Genomic DNA, 19,670 nt, shown 5'->3' on the forward strand with positions numbered 1-19,670 from the left:
GATATGACCATCTATTAATCCTCCAGCTAATGGTGGCATTCATGACTATTTAAGAAGAAAATCCAACAAGTTGCCACATAGTTTTTGTGTGATCATAAAGAACTTCAGTGCTTTGCAATACTCTTCCCTTATAAGTCACCCCCTAACTCTTCCCACCCCTCAATTCCCACCCCCAAAAACTGTCAAGAATCTATCTCCTGTTTAAAAACTGTTAAGAGGGCTTCCCTGGTGGTGCAGTGGTTGAGAGTCCGCCTGCCGATGCAGGGGACATGGCTTCGTGCCCCGGTCCAGGAGGATGCCACATGCCGCGGAGCAGCTGGGCCCGTGAGCCATGGCTGCTGAGCCTGTGTGTCCGGAGCCTTGTGCTCCACAACAGGAAAGGCCACAACAGTGAGAGGCCTGTGTACCGCAAAAAATAAAAATAAATAAAAATAAATAAATAAAAACTGTTAAGAATCTATCTCCTTTTAAAAACAGTTTTGTCCTGGGCTTCCCTGGTGGCGCAGTGGTTGAGAGTCCGCCTGCCGATGCAGGGGACACGGGTTCGTGCCCCGGTCCAGGAGGATCCCGCATGCCGCGGAGCGGCTGGGCCCGTGAGCCATGGCCGCTGAGCCTGCGCGTCCAGAGCCTGTGCTCTGCAACGGGAGAGGCCACAATAGTGAGAGACCCGTGTACCACAAAAAAAAAACCCCAAAAAAACAAAAAAAAACCCAGTCTTGTCCAGATTAAATCAGATCAACAGAGGTAAGAGATAGTAATTTTAAAGTAGGATTAGGAATGATGCATATATAGCAAACAACTCTGTTATAATTTAGCTTCTACCTCACTGGAATTGTGGGACCCACTCTGCTTTGTTGCATGAAGTTGAAGGCCCACTTTGCTAGCACTGGGGTTCAGCAAATTCTTTTTAGTATCTCAGACTTAAAACTCTAAAGATGAGATTAAGAAGAATATAAAATAGGGATTTATCCAGATTAATTACTGACTTAGACATTTGGATAATTAACTTTTCCAGAGAATTGATTATGTCAGATCCAAGTGGAAATACTGTAGGAATAATATACAATATTGATTCCAAGAAGTTAAAAACCTCAAGGGAGAAAGGAAGTCCAAATTAAAAACGTTGAATATTACTACTGATTAACATTGATTACCAATATTATACTATTTCAACTGAGTACAACTAACTTAAAATCAATTATAACTGCCAAAATTTTGTTTTAATACTTTGAGCAAAGAATGAATTTGAAGCAAAGAGCTAAATTCTCCCTTGTGAATCATCAAATTGGTATGTGAATGTACATATAAAATAATATGTAAAGCCTTATGCTTTATAGAATGGAGAGTTTTTAATTCAATATACTTTATCGTGCAACTGCCATACATGAGGGGTTCTCAATCTTGGCACTATTGACATTTGGAATCAGATAATTCTTTGTTGTTGGCATTGTTCAATGCACTATAGGATGTTTAATAGCATTCCTGACCTCTAGCCACTAGATGCTAATAGCATTCAACCTAGGCACATGACGATCGAAAATGTCTCCAGACATTACCAAGTGTTCCCTGGGGCCACAGTTGTCCCTGGTTAAGAACCACTGCACTAGGTAAAATGGCAAGCACTATGAGGCACAAAACTCACAAAAACATGGTACTAGCCCTGAGTTATTCGAAAAGACTATTATCCCACCTTCATCCTTCTTTATACTGAACCAAAAGCAATCGATTATGCTCAAAATTTGAAGATTCTTATGGAAATATAACCATCAAATATTAACATTAGATGCACAAGAGTAACAGTAGAGTAGAAACTAGAAGACTTAAAGTGGAAAACAAATGTAAAATTATTCCTTTGCAAAACATAGAAGCATGTTCCAAAATAAACAAACAGCATTAAATATTATGCATGCTAATTTGGTATGATAGAAAATAGAGTTATTTTCCATTTAAAATATTATAATTAGAGCATTTAAAATGTCATAAGGAAAGCAATTATACTCCAATAAAAATGTTTAAAAAAAAAGTCATAAGGCTAAGTATAGTTCACTCCTGAAATATTCAAGGATTGATTCTTAAATTAATGGATTATTCAAGATTTTTCTTTTCTTTCTTCTCACTCACTGCTTGTTAGCCACTTCTTTCAAGTACCTCACTTCTTTCAAGTACCTCCAACTGAGAAAGGTCAAGGTAAATGGAAGAATCCACAATTTAAAGTAAATTTTGCTCTTCATTAGAAGTTCTGTTGATCAAAAAAAGAAATAACGTGGTACAAAAGAACACCAAAACAAAACCTGGGTTATGCCTTAAAATGTCAATTATACCCAAACTTGGTATTCAAGGCATAAAGAGTAAGTTGCCTAAAACACTTTATTCAAAGTGATAGATGGGTTGAACATACAATCAACCTGATCACTTGTAAAGCAAACAGTGACAGACAATAGGCTCTACAATTATGAAAAACAAACACAAATGTGGGACACTGAAATCATTATTATTATTTATATAAGCAGGGCCTACATAGCGTCATCCAAATCATTTACTGTTATGCTGCCACAACCATGTCTCAGAAGAAAAACTAGAAGTGGAGAGGTGACGTGAAATAGTGGAGGGAAAACATTGAATTAAAAGAGTCAAGAGTTCCAAATTCACATTCTGTCTCTGCAACAAACTGTGTAATCTCAAGCAAGAGAATTAACCTCTCTTGGGCAAAGTTTCTTCATCTGTAAAATGAGGAAATCAGACTAAGTACCTTCCAGTGCTAAAGTTATAGAACCCAGGTCACCCATTAAAGCCCTAATCTTCATACTGCTCGGGACCAGAGGTGGAACCAAATCCTGTAAAGGCAGAAACCAATAAAGATGGCTCTCAACTATTAATAATTCTATGCCAAACTTAAACGGCTTTAAAGCCAACGTCTAATAAAATCTAAGGCCTCAAAACAGAGGTCTCCTATTTTTATCTCAAAGAAATAAAGCATCCTATATTTTTCACTTCAGAGAGAAATGCAGTGCTATATCCAGAATAAGCCCACAGAAAATTTTAAATCAAGATTTCCTAACTCTTGAGACATCCAGTAGATTCTGTTTTCTTCTTAAAAGAGAATAACATTGTTTCTAAAATTGAAATCAACACAAACCAGGCCATCAGGTCGCCCTTCATTGGCCTCTAGTGCCTCTAATTTCTCCTTCACTGTGTGGTTATTATTGTTGTTGCTGTTGTTGTTGTTTTTCTGCCACAGACGAGCCAATTTGTTGTATGTTCTTTGGCACTTTCCCATTTCATGATTTGTAAATGTTTTAACTGCCATTTTAAGTAAAGCATTTAATACAGTAACTAGCACACAGAATATTCCATAAATGGGGTACTATTATGATTATCATGCAGGTAAATTTTTATCTTAAACTAGAGCATAAGCAGCTTGAAAGCTGGGTGTCTATCTTCTTACTCTTATGCTTCCCTTTCAGTGCCAAACGCACATCTAAAATAAATGTTAACAAACACACACTTTCCCCAAAGCACCTTTTTAAACTCTCTGAATGGATCATGAAAAACCAACATCGCAACCCCTCTAAGTACATTGTTTCAAAGTCCACATTGTTCGGAGAAAAAAAGCACAGAGGAAGCATGCAGAGTTGGTACCTAATACTTCAGGGCTCCCTGCCCTTTAATAACATTGTCAACAACACAGAGCAGTACATGGATCTTAGCAGAATGGAGCGGGGGAGGGAGTAAATGATAAATTCGTGGTTCCACTAGACTAGCGCAGAGACAACGATAAAATAAGGTGTGTAACTAGATTCACCTTTCCAAGTATAAATACATCAATCTTAATAGAAAAGAGCGAGCAAAAAAAAAAATTAGTCTTGTAGTAGGCAAAAAGCAAAAGTTACTTGTAACCTTTAGGTCACCTCAACCTTTCTGCTACATCTCTGAATGTAGGAAAGCTATGATTTGATTTACATCTTAAATTCAGCGATAGACACAGATTGCCTTTTCTGTGTGAGGAAACAATGCCTGCAGTCACCATGCATTTTCATGTATGCAGCTGTGACCCTGGCACTTTCAGAAGCATAGCATAGCACTTACTACATCAAATATGCATTTTAAAAGCATTTCTCTACCTGCTCTGAATTTTGATTTGAAAGAGCTGGTTAGAAGCCAAAGTGGGATTAAAAAAAAAAAAAAGCTCTGCAGATTTTAAGATAAAAAATGCATAATAGGGACTTCCCTGGTGGCTCAGTGGTTAAGAATCCACCTGCCAATGCAGGGGACAAGGGTTCGATCCCTGGTCCAGGAAGATCCCACATTCCTCGGAGCAACTAAGCCCATGCGCCACAACTACTGAGCCTGCGCTCTAGAGCCCATGAACCACAACTACTGGGCCCGTGCACCGCAGCTGCTGAAGCCTGCGCCCCTAGAGCCTGTGCTCCGCAACAGGAGAGGCCACCGCAGTGAGAGGCCCACTCACTGCAGCGAGGAGTGGCCCTCGCTCGCCACAATTGGAGAAAGCCTGTGCGCAGCAACGAAGACCCAACTCAGCCAAAAAAAAAAAAAAAAGCATAATAAAAATTGTTAAGACTCCACAATGAATATTACTATAAAAAATAAAAATTAAACAATAATTGTGAATCATTATCTATCCTATAGAGTCTTAAGACAATGCGTTTCATCCTTTCCAGAAAAAGAAGACTTGGAGCAAAAATTATTTCAATTCTGACATTTTTGACTAATTTTCTTTTTTCTTTAGGTCTATAACACAGATAGGGAAAAGATAAGATCTCTTTGAAAAGAGACTTCATATCACAATGGTTCTGCCCTCACAATGAACCTTTCCCAGGATCCCTATTTTGAGAGGCAGGGTTTTAATGCAAAGGTGTCTGCCAATGTCAGAAGTCTGGAACGATTTTAGGTACAAGGTGATGGCTGGGGGGAAACACACAGATATGGAGGGGTCCAAAACGTCTATTACTAAGTTACATCCTTGATTGGGGGGAGGCAGGAAACTAGAGATAAGATAAATAGGCTAAGGCAAAAATTACAACATTTTATGCTCTTCAAGACATTTATCAGCAAATTACCATATCAATTTTCAAATTAAGCATGCACACTTAGAAGAACTTATAAAATATTTTCTAGTGGCAATTGCTAACTGGAAGATTGTATAATATGTATAGATTATTATTTAGGTCTGATTTTAAATCCCAAGTGTAAACTCCAGGTGATTGGAACCATAAACTGTGAACAAAGACTTCCCTGGGTGGGAAAGAGGAGAGAAAAGAGGAAGTGAAAACAGAAGCAAAACATGCAATGCCACAGAATCAAACTGCAAAAAGACAGATGGGGGACTTCCCTGGCAGTCCAGTGGTTAAGACTCTACGCTTCTACTTCTGGGGACTCAGGTTCAAACCCTGGTTGGGGAACTAAGGTCCCACATGCCAAAAAATAAAAAAGACAGATGGCCCTTGGAACGTATTATTGGCTATGCTTCCCCGATTACTGCCTTAGCTTCTTTCTTATCCTCAACTCTACTGAGCTTTCTCAGGGACAGATCTGACACTGATACCCCCTTCTTTCCCACCTTCTTTTTCCTAATTTCTGTAAAAAATGTCATTTATCCATTAAAGCAAGAATTCACAAGCCCTCTGAAATTATATGCAAAATTTTGAGTACATGTACATGTGTACATTTTCTAGGGGAAGGTACAAAACTTTTATGAGATTCTCAAAGAAGGTCCTGACCTCCCCTCCAAAAAAGGGTAAGTGCTAGTAAATTAAAGCTAAGTATACCTAGGGTAATTACTGCAATTCAGCCTTGTTAAACTCCTGCTTCCAAAAAAAACTATAAAGTATGCTTCTATTTCCCCAAAAAAGTTATATATGATGTGCCTAGAAATGGTGGCTCCCCAACTACTGAAGTTTTTGTAACTTCAGCAAAATAAAACATATTAATGCATTCTAATGGCTCCAAACCCTATGGCAGCTTGACTGTAAAGTACAAACAACTTAATAATGGTGTCATGCTTCCTTTATGCTAAATAAAACCAAACATCTACATCTCAGGAGATCCCTTTAGATAATATATTCAACTGTTGAAATAATCAGCTTCCCAAAAAGCAAAATGCTTATTTTGACAACAGAAACATATGACAATAGCTGATGGTCAAAAAATCAAAAAAACACTTGATTTTTTTTCAAGTGTTACAGGATTCTAAGCAACCTCATTAAGAAACAATAAATGCAATAAGGAAATTTGCATATAAATGAAAAACAATAACAACTACTCTTAATTACAGAAAAGGAGGTTTATTTTCAGGAACTTAGGAAAAGTAGCTTACCTCCAGAAATAAATGTAAAAGGGAATAACACTGAAAATTCACTGGACTTGGTAAGTATACAAAAATATTATAGAATAAATAAAATGTGATATATCCATGCAGTAAAATATTATTCAGCCATAAAAGGAATGAAGTACTAAATCATGCTACAATGTAGATGAACCTTAAAAACATTATGCTATGTGGAAGAAGCCAGACATAAAAGGCCACATATTGTATGATTTTATTTACATGAAATGTCCAGAAGAGGCAAATCCACAGGTAGAAAAGCAAGCAGTGTTTTATATCTATAGTAGGAGGTATTAGAGAAAGACTGCTAATAAGTATGGGGCTTCTTTTGGGGGTGATAAAAATGTTCTGGAATTAGATAGTGGTATAGTTGAACAACTTTGTGAGTATAATAAAAACCACTGACTTGTACACTTTAAAAGGGTAATTTTATGGTATACAAATTATATCTCAATCAAAAAGGCATTAAAAATATTCCAAACTTAACTCAGCCATACACTATTTTAAAGCTAATTAACCTCTTTCAATTTTAGAAAAATTCATATGTATCATGTGAAGTACACTGCCAATAAAAATAATCATAATAACTTGGATTTCCCTTACAAAGAAAATAAGTTCAAATCAGAATCTCATTTATTACCTCAATATCCATGGTTGATATCTTAATTGTGCCCATTTTAAGGATGCAGATGTAGGAGGAAAGAAAGTTAACTGTCTTTGTCTAATGTCACTATGAAATAATATAACGTTGTTCAGTGTTTTAACCATTTGTCCAGTGATTTCCAAACCTATTTCCACATCAGAATCTCGAGACTTTTAAAAAATACATGGATTCTACGTTCCCACACTGGCTCCCACTCAAGCTTTCTAAATCAGAATCTACAGAGGTGGGGCTTCAGAATCTATAGATTAAGTGAATTCCCAGGGATTCCTACTATGTCCACATCTAAAGCATATCTATATCTCCACTGCCACTAGTAAATCTGAAGGGAGTGGTAGAGTTGGGAAATCACCATTTTGAAAGTATCACAGTGAAAATTAATGGGGGAGGGGAGCTGTGAGTTTAACAAGGAACAGGATATTTGCATGGTCTCGTAGCATCTTCCCCAAAGACTGCTTATTAGTTACAAGAAGAAGATGATAACGATACAGTAGAGAAACCAGACATCACCTTGATGGAGTAATCAAAATTAAAATCACCAGTGAGGGGCAAGATGGACATCAGCGTCTCCAGACATGATATCCTGAGAAAGACATAGCATCACTTTTATAGTATTCAAAAATGTCAATGTTATAAAAGATAAAGGATGAGAAATTTTCCAAATAGTGTCAAATTTTAAAAGACTAAAAAGATATGACAATTAAATGTAATATATGATCCTAAACTAGAGCCCATACACTAAAAATAAAAAGGAAAAAGGTATGAAAGGGCATTATTAAAACAAATGGCAAAACTGGAATACGGACCATAGATAAAAGTATTATACCAATGTTAAATTTTCTTGATTTGATACTGCACTCTGGTTATATATGAGAATATCCTTGTTCTTAGAAAGCATACCCTACTGAATATATGTAATCTACTCTCAAATATTTTTTTAATTATATAGAGAGACGGATAGGATAATGCAAATGTGGCAAAGGGTAAAAAAATTGATGAATCTGGGTAAATGGCATATGGAAATTTTTTGTACTATTCTTGCACCTTTTCTGGAACTTTAAAATTCTTTCAAAATAAGTTTAAAAATAAAACCTTCAATGACTTCCCACTACTCTTTTTTAAAAATAAATTTATTTATTTATTTATTTTTGGCTGCGTGGGGTCTTCGTTGCTGCGCACAGGTCTTCCCTAGTTACGTCAAGCAGGGGCTACTCTTCGTTGCGGTGCACAGGCTTCTCATTGCAGTGGCTTCTCTTGTTGCAGAGCATAGGCTATAGGCACGCAGGCTTCAGTAGTTGTGGCGCACAGGCTCAGTAGCTGTGGCACACGGGCTTAGTGGCTCCAAGGCATGTGGAATCTTCCCAGACCAGGGATCGAACCTGTGTCCCCTGCATTGGCAGGCAGGTTCTAAACCACTGCGCCACCAGGGAAGTCCCCCCACTACTCTTTAAAGATAGCCCAAAGTCTTTGCCATGGTCTTGCATCTTCTAAGCCATGCCCACCTCCCCTGGGCCTCTGTCTTGGCCTCTCCCTCCCTTGAACACTAAGCTCCAGGCACCCAGCCTCCTGTTAGTTCTCCTGGGGCACCAGGCTCTCTCACACAGCAGCAGCTAGGCACATGCTTTTCCCTAGATCTAGAAATGCTCTTCCTGCACTCTTCGCATGGGTGACTCCATCTCACACACCAAAATGGGTATAAGAGAAAGTGCAAAAAGGGCTTAATGCTAAGAAGAAGCTAGTTGTCAAAATTAAAACTGGAGCTACATTTTGATATCCACAACTACAAACTGGTTGTAGTGCACTTTGTGTCAGTATTTACCTTGGGACTTTCTCTTGTTTCTGTTTGATGGCCCTAAGGAATGAATGTATTTGCCTTAAGAGATAAGTGGGAAAAAAAACAAAAACGGTATGAATCACAAAGTACCTCAGCCTTTTGGACACACATCTTTAAGTTCTTAAAACTTCAGCCTTTTGGACACACACCTTTAAGTTCTTAAAACTAACTCTCCATCTAAATAAACTCATAACACTGCACAAACAGATGCACAAATACACAAAGAGTACATAACTTTCATCTACTCAGGGTATCACCATCCATCACTATTGGCCTTATCACCCATTTCAGAGCACACCATCTGCCAAAAACATTTAATATTCCCTTATTTCAGAAAGTACAGCTTGATGTTGATCAGACCAACCCTTTCCACAAATAAGATTCTCAACATTTGATATTTGTACATGTCAGCCACTGTCTGGCACATCAGAATGATGCACAAATTCTGGAACAAGTAGTTACTGCTCATGAATTCACAGCTATTTCCTCACTTCAGCTGAGGGAAGAGAGATCTTAAAAAGATTGCCATAATATGAATACGCAGAGGAAAAATTAAAAGCAAAAGTACATGATAAAAGTTTAAGGGAAAAAATGGCATATTAGAGAGAAAATGAGCCTCTAATAATTTATGAATCATAAAAATTTAGTTTCATCATTCTTGCTTGCAACCAAAATACCAGGCAAATGTTGGTTCTCTGCTGCACTTCCCATATGGTCAATGTTAGAGAATGTTGAAATAACTTAAACATAGTGTTTAAGTTAAGTTAAAAAGTGGAGTTCAAACTAACCGAAAGAAAATTCAGACCAAACAAAAAGGTCAGGGGAAAAATAAGCCTGAAGTAAAGGATATCTTACTGGTCGCTTTTTTTTTTTTTTTAAACTGATTAGTATAAAAATTGTTCACAGGGTGGGAATGTAAATTGATACAGCCACTATGGAGAACAGTATGGAGCTTCCTTAAAAGACGAAAAATAGAACTACCATACGACCCAGCAATCCCACTACTGGGCATATACCCTGAGAAAACCATAATTCAAAAAGAGTCATATACCACAATGTTCATTGCAGTTCTATCTACAATAGCCAGGACATGGAAGCAACCTAAGTGTCCATCGACAGATGAATGGATAAAGATGTGGCACATATATACAATGGAATATTACTCAGCCATAAAAAGAAACAAAATTGAGTTATTTGTAGTCAGGTGAATGGACCTAGAGACTGTCATACAGAGTGAAGTAAGTCAGAAAGAAAAACAAATACCGTATGCTAACACATATATATGGAATCTTAAAAAAAAATGGTTCTAAAGAACCTAGGGGCAGGACAGGAATAAAGACGCAGACATAGAGAATGGACTTGAGGACATGGGGAGGGGAAATGGTAAGCTGGGACAAAGTGAGAGAGTGGCATGGACTTATATACACTACCAAATGCAAAATAGATAGCTAGTGGGAAGCAGCTGCATAGCACAGGGAGATCAGCTGGGTGCTTTGTGACCACCTAGAGGGGTGGGATAGAGAGGGTGGGAGGGAGATGCAAAAGGGAGGGGATATGGGGATCTATGTATATGTATAGCTGATTCACCTTGTTATAAAGCAGAAACTAACACACCATTGTAAAGCAATTATACTCCAATAAAAATGTTTAAAAAAAATTGTTCACAGGTAAAAAAGGGCTTTTAAGGTTTTTGAAAACAGTTAAATGCCTAAACCAGAGGTCACAAACCATTGCTCTTGGATTGCATCCTGTGAGCAAACGTGTTCCGTCTGCCTACCCTGTATTTTCAAAACTTGGAATTGCTTTCCAACATTTACTAGTGAGGATATTTCATATAAAATGTTATTAATATTGAAAGATCTGAAGGTCTGGCAACAATGAAGCCCCACTGCCTCACTGCAACAATTGGCCAGTAGTTCTCAGTTGAAGCAGCACGCTGGAAACCATCTAGGAAGCTTTGAAAAATTACCAATGCTTGAGGCTGACCCCTACTCATTCTAGGGAGAGCCCAGGCAACTAATATATTTAAAAGTTCCTCAGAAGGCTCTAACGGTGCAACCAGAATTGAGACTCCTGGGCCTAGAGTTTTAGACTTGACATATGCTCTTCGTTTAATCACAGCAGTCAAATGTGCTTCACTGTTCTTCCAGTTTACCCCCATCCTAAAAGGCACTGGGAATTGAAACTCCATTTAAATATCCCCATTTAATCTTGTTTAAGCCACTGAACTATAGAAGGGTCCAGTGATGCAAAATGAACTTTATTGGCTACACACACTCTAATCTGATGTATCTCAAAGTACGGTGGGTTGGTCACTTCTGTATCCAAATCTCTTGTTAAAGTGCATGTTCCAGACACATATATGAAAAACTCTGAGCAAGAGCTCCTTATGCACTGTAACACTAAAAACCATCCTTGGTTTGTAGAACAGTGCTGACGGCTCTCTTCCCCTCCTGTTCCTACCAGCGTCTACTGTCTGACCACGCAGAACACTAACTTGTTGGGTCATGGAATTACTCATTGAACAGACAGCAGTGAGGTTTAAATCTCACTTGTGTCCACACTTGGCTTGCTCTCATTGGATTGCTTTCCCATTAGAATTGCTGTTTGGTTCTGCCCTCGGACTCTCTAATGTCCATGGTAGACGCAGTAAGATGAACTTGGTGCCTCGGTGCCTAAGTTAGGAGCAAACAAACCTTTTGCCTTCCTAATAGGGAACAGAGGCCAGGAGACATGATTAACCACTCAAGATCCCTCCCAGTCTACCCCAAGGGGCTCCCTGCAGCTAAGTACTACTAAGTTCACATATGGTACCACTAAGTTCCCAGGGGCTCAAGCAATATTTCTCAAGCATGATCCACAAATGACCTATATCCATCACCCAGCAGCTGTATTCCTGAGTCTCAGTGCAAAACCTACTGAATGAATGAGACTCTCTGGCAAGTGGGCTTGAGAAGCTGTACTCCTAACAAGCTCCCCTGGTGGTTCTTAGGCACAGGAAGTTTGAGAGCCACTGAGCTCTGGGTTCAACAAAGAGAAGACCCGCTCTAAAGCTCCTTCAGGAAAGTCACAGGAACCAAGGAAAGCCACTGGCTAACATTCTGGGTCCTCACATATCCCTCCCTCTTCACTCCCCAACTGGAACACCTTAAGCAATTCAGGGCAGACCCATTTAAAATGACAACATAAATATCCAGAAAAGGAATAGCTGGATCATGTGGCAGTTCTCTTCTTAATTTTTTGAGGAATCTCCAAACTGTTTTCCATAGTGGCTGCACCAATTTACCTTCCCACCAACAATATATAAAGGTTCCCTTTTCTCCATATCCTCTCCAACACTTATTTCTTGCCTTTTTGATAATAGCCATTCAAACGGGCATGATGTGATATCTCACTGTGGTTTTGATTTGCATTTCCTGTGCCTGTTGGCTATCTGTAGGTCTCCTTTGGAAAAATGTCTACCCAGATCCTCTGCCCATTTTTTAATCAGGTTATTTCATTTTTTGCTGTTGAGTTGTACAAGTTCTTTACATATTTTAGATATTAACCCCTTATTGGATATATGATTTGCAAGTGTCTTCTTCTGGGTATTTATCAGAAGAATATGAAAACACTAATTCAAAAAGATATACGCACCTCAATATTCATCACAGCATTATTTACAACAGCCAAGATATGGAAACAACCTAAGTTACCCATTGATGGATGTATGGATAAAGAAGATGTGGTATATATGTACACTTAAATACTACTTAGCCATAAAAAAAGATGAAATCTTGCCATTTGCAACCCCTGGATGGACATTGAGGGTAGTATGCTCAAGTGAAATGAGTCCAACGGAGAAATACAAATACCATACGATTTCACTCACATGTGGAATGTTAAAAATAAATAAACAAACAAAATAAACCACACAAAAGCAAACAAATACGTACTGAGAACAGATTAGTGATTACCAGAGGGGAAAGGAAGTAGGGGGAGGGAGAAACAGATAAATGGGATCAACTATACGGTGACAGATGGAAACTAAACTTTTTGTGGTGAGCATGCTGTAGTGTATATAGGTCAAAATATAATGTTGTACACATGAAATAGTAATATAAGCCAATGTTACCTCAATTTTTAAAAAAATTTTAATAAAAAATAAGATGACCACATATTCTGTTTTACTATAATTCAAATTAATCAGCTATTAGGACAAAAAGAAGTGAGAAACACTTAAAATCCAACTATATAGTAGCAGAGTCCTTAATACCATAAAAACACAGATGAGTTTCATGCCCAGAAAGCTTATAATTATTTGTCATACTACTTCCATTTTAAATCAATCCTACGGCATAACCAGGGAACACCTTTCAGTGGAGTTCTAAGCTTCTCATATCCTTTTTATGCTTTCATACAGAGCTCATCAGCCTTCCTCTCCAAGGCTGGATGATATTGCTAACCAACATGTGGCAAAGAAGATTCTAAAACAGCATGACAATTTTATGCTTGACTCAGGCAATCATAGCTCTCTTGAGGGAAATCTGCTCTCCAGGCTCACCTCTCCTGTGTTTCTGCCCACAATCCCCCCTGGAGGAACTTAAGACTCTTATACACTCGATTACACTCTACTGATTTATAGTGCCAAACAGCCATTCACATAAGGGCCCTCCATAAACATTACTGGATTATGCCAACTCAGGTGATTGATTCTGGTCCTCTTAATGTGTCACCACTCTACAGACAAACCTTATATATCCAGTCTGATTTCAGCTCCTCAAACTAGGCTCCCTATCCACACCTTGCATCTATTTGTCTTCTGAAAACAAGACTGCAGTTAAAAGAACCAACTACTGGAGAAAACTAATTATAAATAGGAACACAGGTGAAACATTACAGGTAACTGAAAGTTTAGCACTTGCACACAGTGAGGACAATCAGTATGAAAATGACACTAACTCTGATTCTTCTGTGTGACAGAAAATTTCCTTCTATCATCATCAAAACTAGTGCTTCTTAAACTTAAATGTGCCTGTGAACTACCTGGAAAATCTTACTAAAATGTGGGCTCTAATTCAGATAATCTGAGATGGAGTCCGAGATTCTGCATTCCTAACAAGCTCCCAGGAACTGCTAATGCTGCTCATAGCTCTGCTACTTATAGTATGGTGGGGAAACAGCAGCATCAGCGTCAGTGTCATTGTCAGCGTCAGCATCACCTGGGAGCTTGTTAGACAAGAATCCTGAGTCCACCTTAGACCTAAGGAAAGAGAATCTGCCATTCAACAAGGTCTCAGGTGATCAGAATGCATAGTAGACAGCCGCTAACACACCATCTTATACTCACTGTCAATCAGAATTGCCTGGGACCTTTTTGAAACTACAAAAGCTTAGGCCTCATGGCAGAGAATCTGATTCAGTTGGTCTAGGGTATTTCATTGTTCCTACTTTTGTTTGTTTTTAGGCATACGCAGGTGGTTCTGAGCAGCCAGTGTTGAGAACCATTGAATTTAAAATACCCAACTGGGTGGAGGAAAATATAGAGCTACTGCTAATCAGTGAGGAATTTGAGGGAACGATGAAAATGTCCTAAAATTGGTTATTGCAATGGTTACATGACTCTGTGAATATACTAAAAACCATTGAATTGTACTTTAAATGAGTCAACTGTATGGTATATGAATTATTCTCAATAAACCTGTTATATAAAAATGTAAAACTTCAATAGCTTTCCTATTTTAAAATAGGTAAATAACTCCAACTGAACAACAATGAAGTGGAATTATTTCCCATCCTGGAACTCTGGCCCAAGAGGTTGAACTTCTTTCAAAAAAAGAGAACACAGATGCTTATACGACTCATCTAGAAACATTAAGTCCTGCTTATCTACTCCTTAGGTTCATTTCTGGTTAAGGTAATGCATATTTTAAAAAGAAAAGCCAATTTATCAATTTTGAAAACTTTCTCCTGCACACCCAAAGTTTCCATAGTATTTTCAAATAATTTTCCTTTTGCTTCCCCAATTTAAAATAAACCAAGTTAACTAATAAGTTAACAATGAATTAACTAATCCATTGTACTACATTCTTCCATCTTTTCTGTGGTTATGAAAACATTCAAGAAACATGTGAAGAGGGACTTCCCTGGTGGTCCAGGGGTTAAGACTCCACGCTCCCAATGCAGGGGGCCCGGGTTCGATCCTGGTCACGGAACTAGATCCCGTGTGCCACAACTAAGACCCGGCACAGCCAAATAAATAAATAAATATTTTTTTAATTAAGAAAAAATATATAAAATGCAAATCTGACCTTGTTTTTAAAAAGTGACTTAAAAAACTCTTGATAATGTGCTCATAAAAATAAAAATGATAAATAGCACTAAAATATCAGGAAAATTATACTCCAATAAAGACATTAAAAAAAAATCAGGAAAGATCACTGTAATATATGAGACACTGTTTACTTATTATCAAAAGGAAAGTACTATAAATATACGTAAGTAATAGGTACCACGTATTATTATACTTTGGAGAGGCACGCACAGCTTCTGATAGCTGTGGTGTCAAATGCTCAAAACTGCAGGTCTTGTATGCTCAAGCCAATGACAGTTCACAGGTATGATTTACTTTCCCTGTTGGATCGCCATAGCCTATGTAAGTCATTTTCCCCCAGAACCAGTGCCCTTGTTTATGGTCTCACGGTCTCATTCTTTTGAAACAGGCATATTCTAGATGCATCACTGAACAGAGTTTTCAGGACAATATACACTGGTTACATGGCATCTTCTGGGATCCCCTGCTCACTAAGGAGCCCCTCTCTTAAGAAATGACTTTCTAGGACCTTCAAGGCAATGGTTAAGGTCACCTTCAAAAGTAAGCATGACGCCTTCCCTTATCCAAACTCTCCCATAGAATCCAATATATTTCAACATAACTGTTGCTGTGTATATTTTCTTTTAAAATAATTCTACCATGTTACATTCTGTAGATGACAAAAAAAAAAAGGCAAATCAATGCTCCTAAGTACTGACCTTGTGCTGGGTAATAACCCTTGGATAGTCCTCCTATTACTTTTTATAGTGAGGAAGTTTACCCTCCTGCCTAAACTAAGCCTTTCTGCTCTTAGTACAATGAAATGAGTACAATGAACTTAGTACAATGAAAACTGAGTTTTCATAGTATTGGGAAGATGGTTCTATATCCCAAAGCAAAACAAATGACCTGAATTTTGGATAAAAGATTCCAATTCCAAGGAAACAACCCTGAAAGCCACGTTGGTGATACTCAGCATATAGTAGTCAACTCTATCTCAATCCTGACTCTTTGAAATACTAACTTCCGAGAGGGCAAGACTCACAGTCATTGCTGAGTTAAATATACTAATTCTTAATGGATTCGCATGTCTCAATTCATAACAATTATTTAACAATTCACCAAAAAAAAAAAAGTTTCAAAAGAAAGGAGAAAAGGCATACCTAATATTATATATATCCTGAATATTCTTCTCTCCACCATGTCCTTCCTTAACAGCTTGCAACTGTAATAATTTCATAATGGCTTTTATCAAGCCGTGTGTATTCCTGTAAAGAAATATAACAACATGTCAAATGTTATAAAGTGAATATTCTAATCAGGTACTTAATCCTACCGCTTTTAAATAGTTGAACACTTGCCACCCACACTGAACAGGAGCCATCCACACACACCCAGCTTATTGCATAGCACAGCCAAGAATAGGCCTACAAGCTCCCATTCAACACATTGAAAGGAGGAGAAGTGGAGCCAAAGAATCAAACCACTAACCTATCAATCACCTCCATACATGCACTTGGGGGAAAATCAATCAGGAAAAAGGAAACACTAACCCACATAACTGCAGGCAGTGACCACATCAGTTACCCACACTGAATAATCAAGTCCTTCATTTATAAATATTAGCAGACCATGAATAATAACCATACATATGAAATGGAACAGCCACTCAAAAAAGTGGGCCAGGGGGCCAATCAGAGAAAATAACCCCCATTAAAACAAAGTTAATGGAAGTGGGGAACAGAAATTTAAGTTTTCTCCTTATCCTCTGTAAGAGGCAGCAGGATAATAAATCAAAAAGAAGGCCTGCCCTTTTTTATTTTTTTGCCTGTTATTAATTATTTTAAATTGTGAAACAGGATTTTATTCCAGCATTACTGAGGTAAAACTGACAAATACAATTGTAATATAATGTGTACAACATGATTTACATGTACATTGTAAAATGGCTGCCATAATCAAGTTAATTAACACATCACTTCACATAGTTACTTTTTTTTTTTTTGGTAAAAACGCTAAATACTCTCTTAGCAAATTTCAAGTACACAATACAGTATTGTTGACTACAGTTACCACATTGTACATTAGATCCTCAGAACTTATTCATTTTATAACTGGAGGTTTGTATCTTTTGACCAACCTCTCCCCATTTCTCCCACCCAGCCCCTGGCAACAATATCTGTTCAACTTCTTTTTTTAGATTCCACATATAAGTGGTACCATCCAGTATTTATCTTTCTCTGTCTGGGTTATTTCACTTAGCACGATACCCTTCAGGTTCATCCACGTTGTCACAAATTACCCTGCCCTTTTTAAATAAGATGCTCCTTGGGAACAAAAAAGAAATCTTAGAAATAAAGATTACCTGTTAAATTTTTTTAAAGTAATATTTTTAAAATCATGGTTGTTCATATTTACGGATCATCTATTGTAAGCTAAGTACTCTCCTAAGACCTTAACATGTATTGTGTCATTGCTATCTAGAAATCACTTTTAACAATCATCGACAGGAAGACACTGGAACTCACCAAAAAAGATACCCCACATGCAAAGACAAAGGAGAAGCCACAATGAGACGGTAGGAGGGGCGCAATCACAGTGAAATAAAATCCCATAACTGCTGGGTGGGTGACTCACAGACTGGAGAACACTTACACCACAGAAGCCCACCCACTGGAGTGACTGAGCCCCACGTCAGGCTTCCCAGCCTGGGGGTCTGGCAACGGGAGGAGGAATTCCTAGAGAATCAGACTTCGAAGGCTAGCGGGATTGGATTGCAGGACTTCAACAGGACTGGGGGAAAAAGAGACTCCACTCTTGGAGGGCACACACAAAGTAGTGTGCGCATCAGGACCCAGGGGAAGGAGCAGTGACCCCAGGGGAGACTGAACCAGACCCACCTGCTAGTGTTGGAGGGTGTCCTGCAGAGGCGGGGGTTGGCTGTGTCTCACCATGAGGACAAGGACATGGGCAGCAGAAGTTCTGGGAAGTACTCCTTGGCTTAAGCCCTCCCAGAGTCTGCCATTAGCCCCACCAAAGAGCCCAGGTAGGCTCCAGTGTTGGGTCGCCTCAGGCCAAACAACCAACAGGGAGGGAACCCAGCCCCACCCATCAGCAGACAAGTGGATTAAAGTTTTACTGAGCTCTGCCCACCAGACCAACACCCAGCTCTACCCACTACCAGTCTCTCCAACCAGGAAACTTGCACAAGACTCTTAGATAGCCTCATCCACCAGAGGGCAGACAGGAAAAGCAAGAAGAACTACAACCCTGCAGCCTGTGGGAAAAAAACCACATTCACAGAAAGATAGACAAGATGAAAAGGCAGAGGGCTATGTACCAGATGAAGGAACAAGATAAAACCCCAGAAAAAAAAAACTAAATGAAGTGGAGATAGGCAACCTTCCAGAAAAAGAATTCAGAATAATGATAGTGAAGATGATCCTAGACCTCAGAAAAAGAATGGAGGCAAAGGTCGAGAAGATGCAAGAAATGTTTAACTAAGACCTAGAAGAATTAAAGAACAACCAAACAGAGATGAACAATACAATAACTGCAAAGAAAAATACACTAGAAGGAATCAGTAGCAGAATAACTGAGGCAGAAGAATGGATAAGTGACCTGGAAGACAGAATAGTGGAATTCACTGCCATGGAACAGAATAAAGAAAAAAAATGAAAAGAAATGAAGACAGTCTAAGAGACCTCTGGGACAACATTAAACGCAACAACATTTGCATTTTAGGGGTCCCAGAAGGAGAAGAGAGAGAGAAAGGACCCGAGAAAATATTTGAAGAGATCATAGTTGAAAATTTCCCTAACATGGGAAAGGAAATAGCCACCCAAGTGCAGGAAGCGCAGTGAGTCCCATACAAGATAAACCCAAGGAGAAACATGACGAGACACACAGTAATCAAATTGGCAAAACTTAAAGACAAAAAAAAATTATTGAAAGCAGAAAGGGAAAAACGACAAATAACATACAAGGGAACTCCCATAAGGTTAACAGCTGATTTCTCAGCAGAAACTCTACAGGCCAGAAGGGAGTGGCATGACATATTCAAAGTGATGAAAGGGAGGAACCTACAACCAAGATTACTCTACCCAGCAAAGATCTCATTCAGATTTTATTGAGAAATCAAAAGCTTTACAGAAAGTAAAAGCTAAGAGAATTCAGCACTACCAAACCAGCTCTACAACAAATGCTAAAGGAACTTCTCTAAGTAGGAAACACAAGACAAGAAAAGGACCTACAAAAACAAACCCAAAACAATTAAGAAAATGGTAATAGGAACATACATATCGATAATTACCTTAAACGTGAATGGATTAAATGCTCCAACCAAAAGACACAGGCTTGCTGAACAGATACAAAAACAGGACCCATATATATGCTGTCTACAACAGAGCCACTTCAGACCTAGGGACGCATGCAGACTGAAAGTGAGGGGATGGAAAAAGATATTCCATGCAAATGGAAATCAAAAGAAAGCTGGAGTAGCAATACTCATATCAGATGAAATAGACTTTAAAATAAAAAA

At 38.4% G+C, this 19,670-nt stretch overlaps 1 protein-coding gene across 6 annotated transcripts in view; it reads right to left on the reverse strand.

Moving 5' to 3' along the window:
• The window catches only part of FOCAD (focadhesin), a 318,435-nt gene that overhangs the window by 247,543 nt on the left and 51,222 nt on the right, over positions 1 to 19,670 (reverse strand). For all 6 annotated transcript variants that reach the window (XR_014293267.1, XM_082612332.1, XM_082612335.1 and 3 more), the window contains one exon: positions 16,294 to 16,398. Coding sequence is in view for 5 of the 6 variants with exons in the window: in XM_082612332.1 (XP_082468458.1) it covers positions 16,294 to 16,398 (105 nt within the window). In the remaining variant the exon portion in view is untranslated. The remainder of the gene's footprint in view (positions 1 to 16,293; positions 16,399 to 19,670) is intronic.

This window comes from Mesoplodon mirus (assembly GCF_964341445.2).
Source record: "Mesoplodon mirus genome assembly, chromosome: 1".
NCBI lineage: Eukaryota > Metazoa > Chordata > Mammalia > Artiodactyla > Ziphiidae > Mesoplodon > Mesoplodon mirus.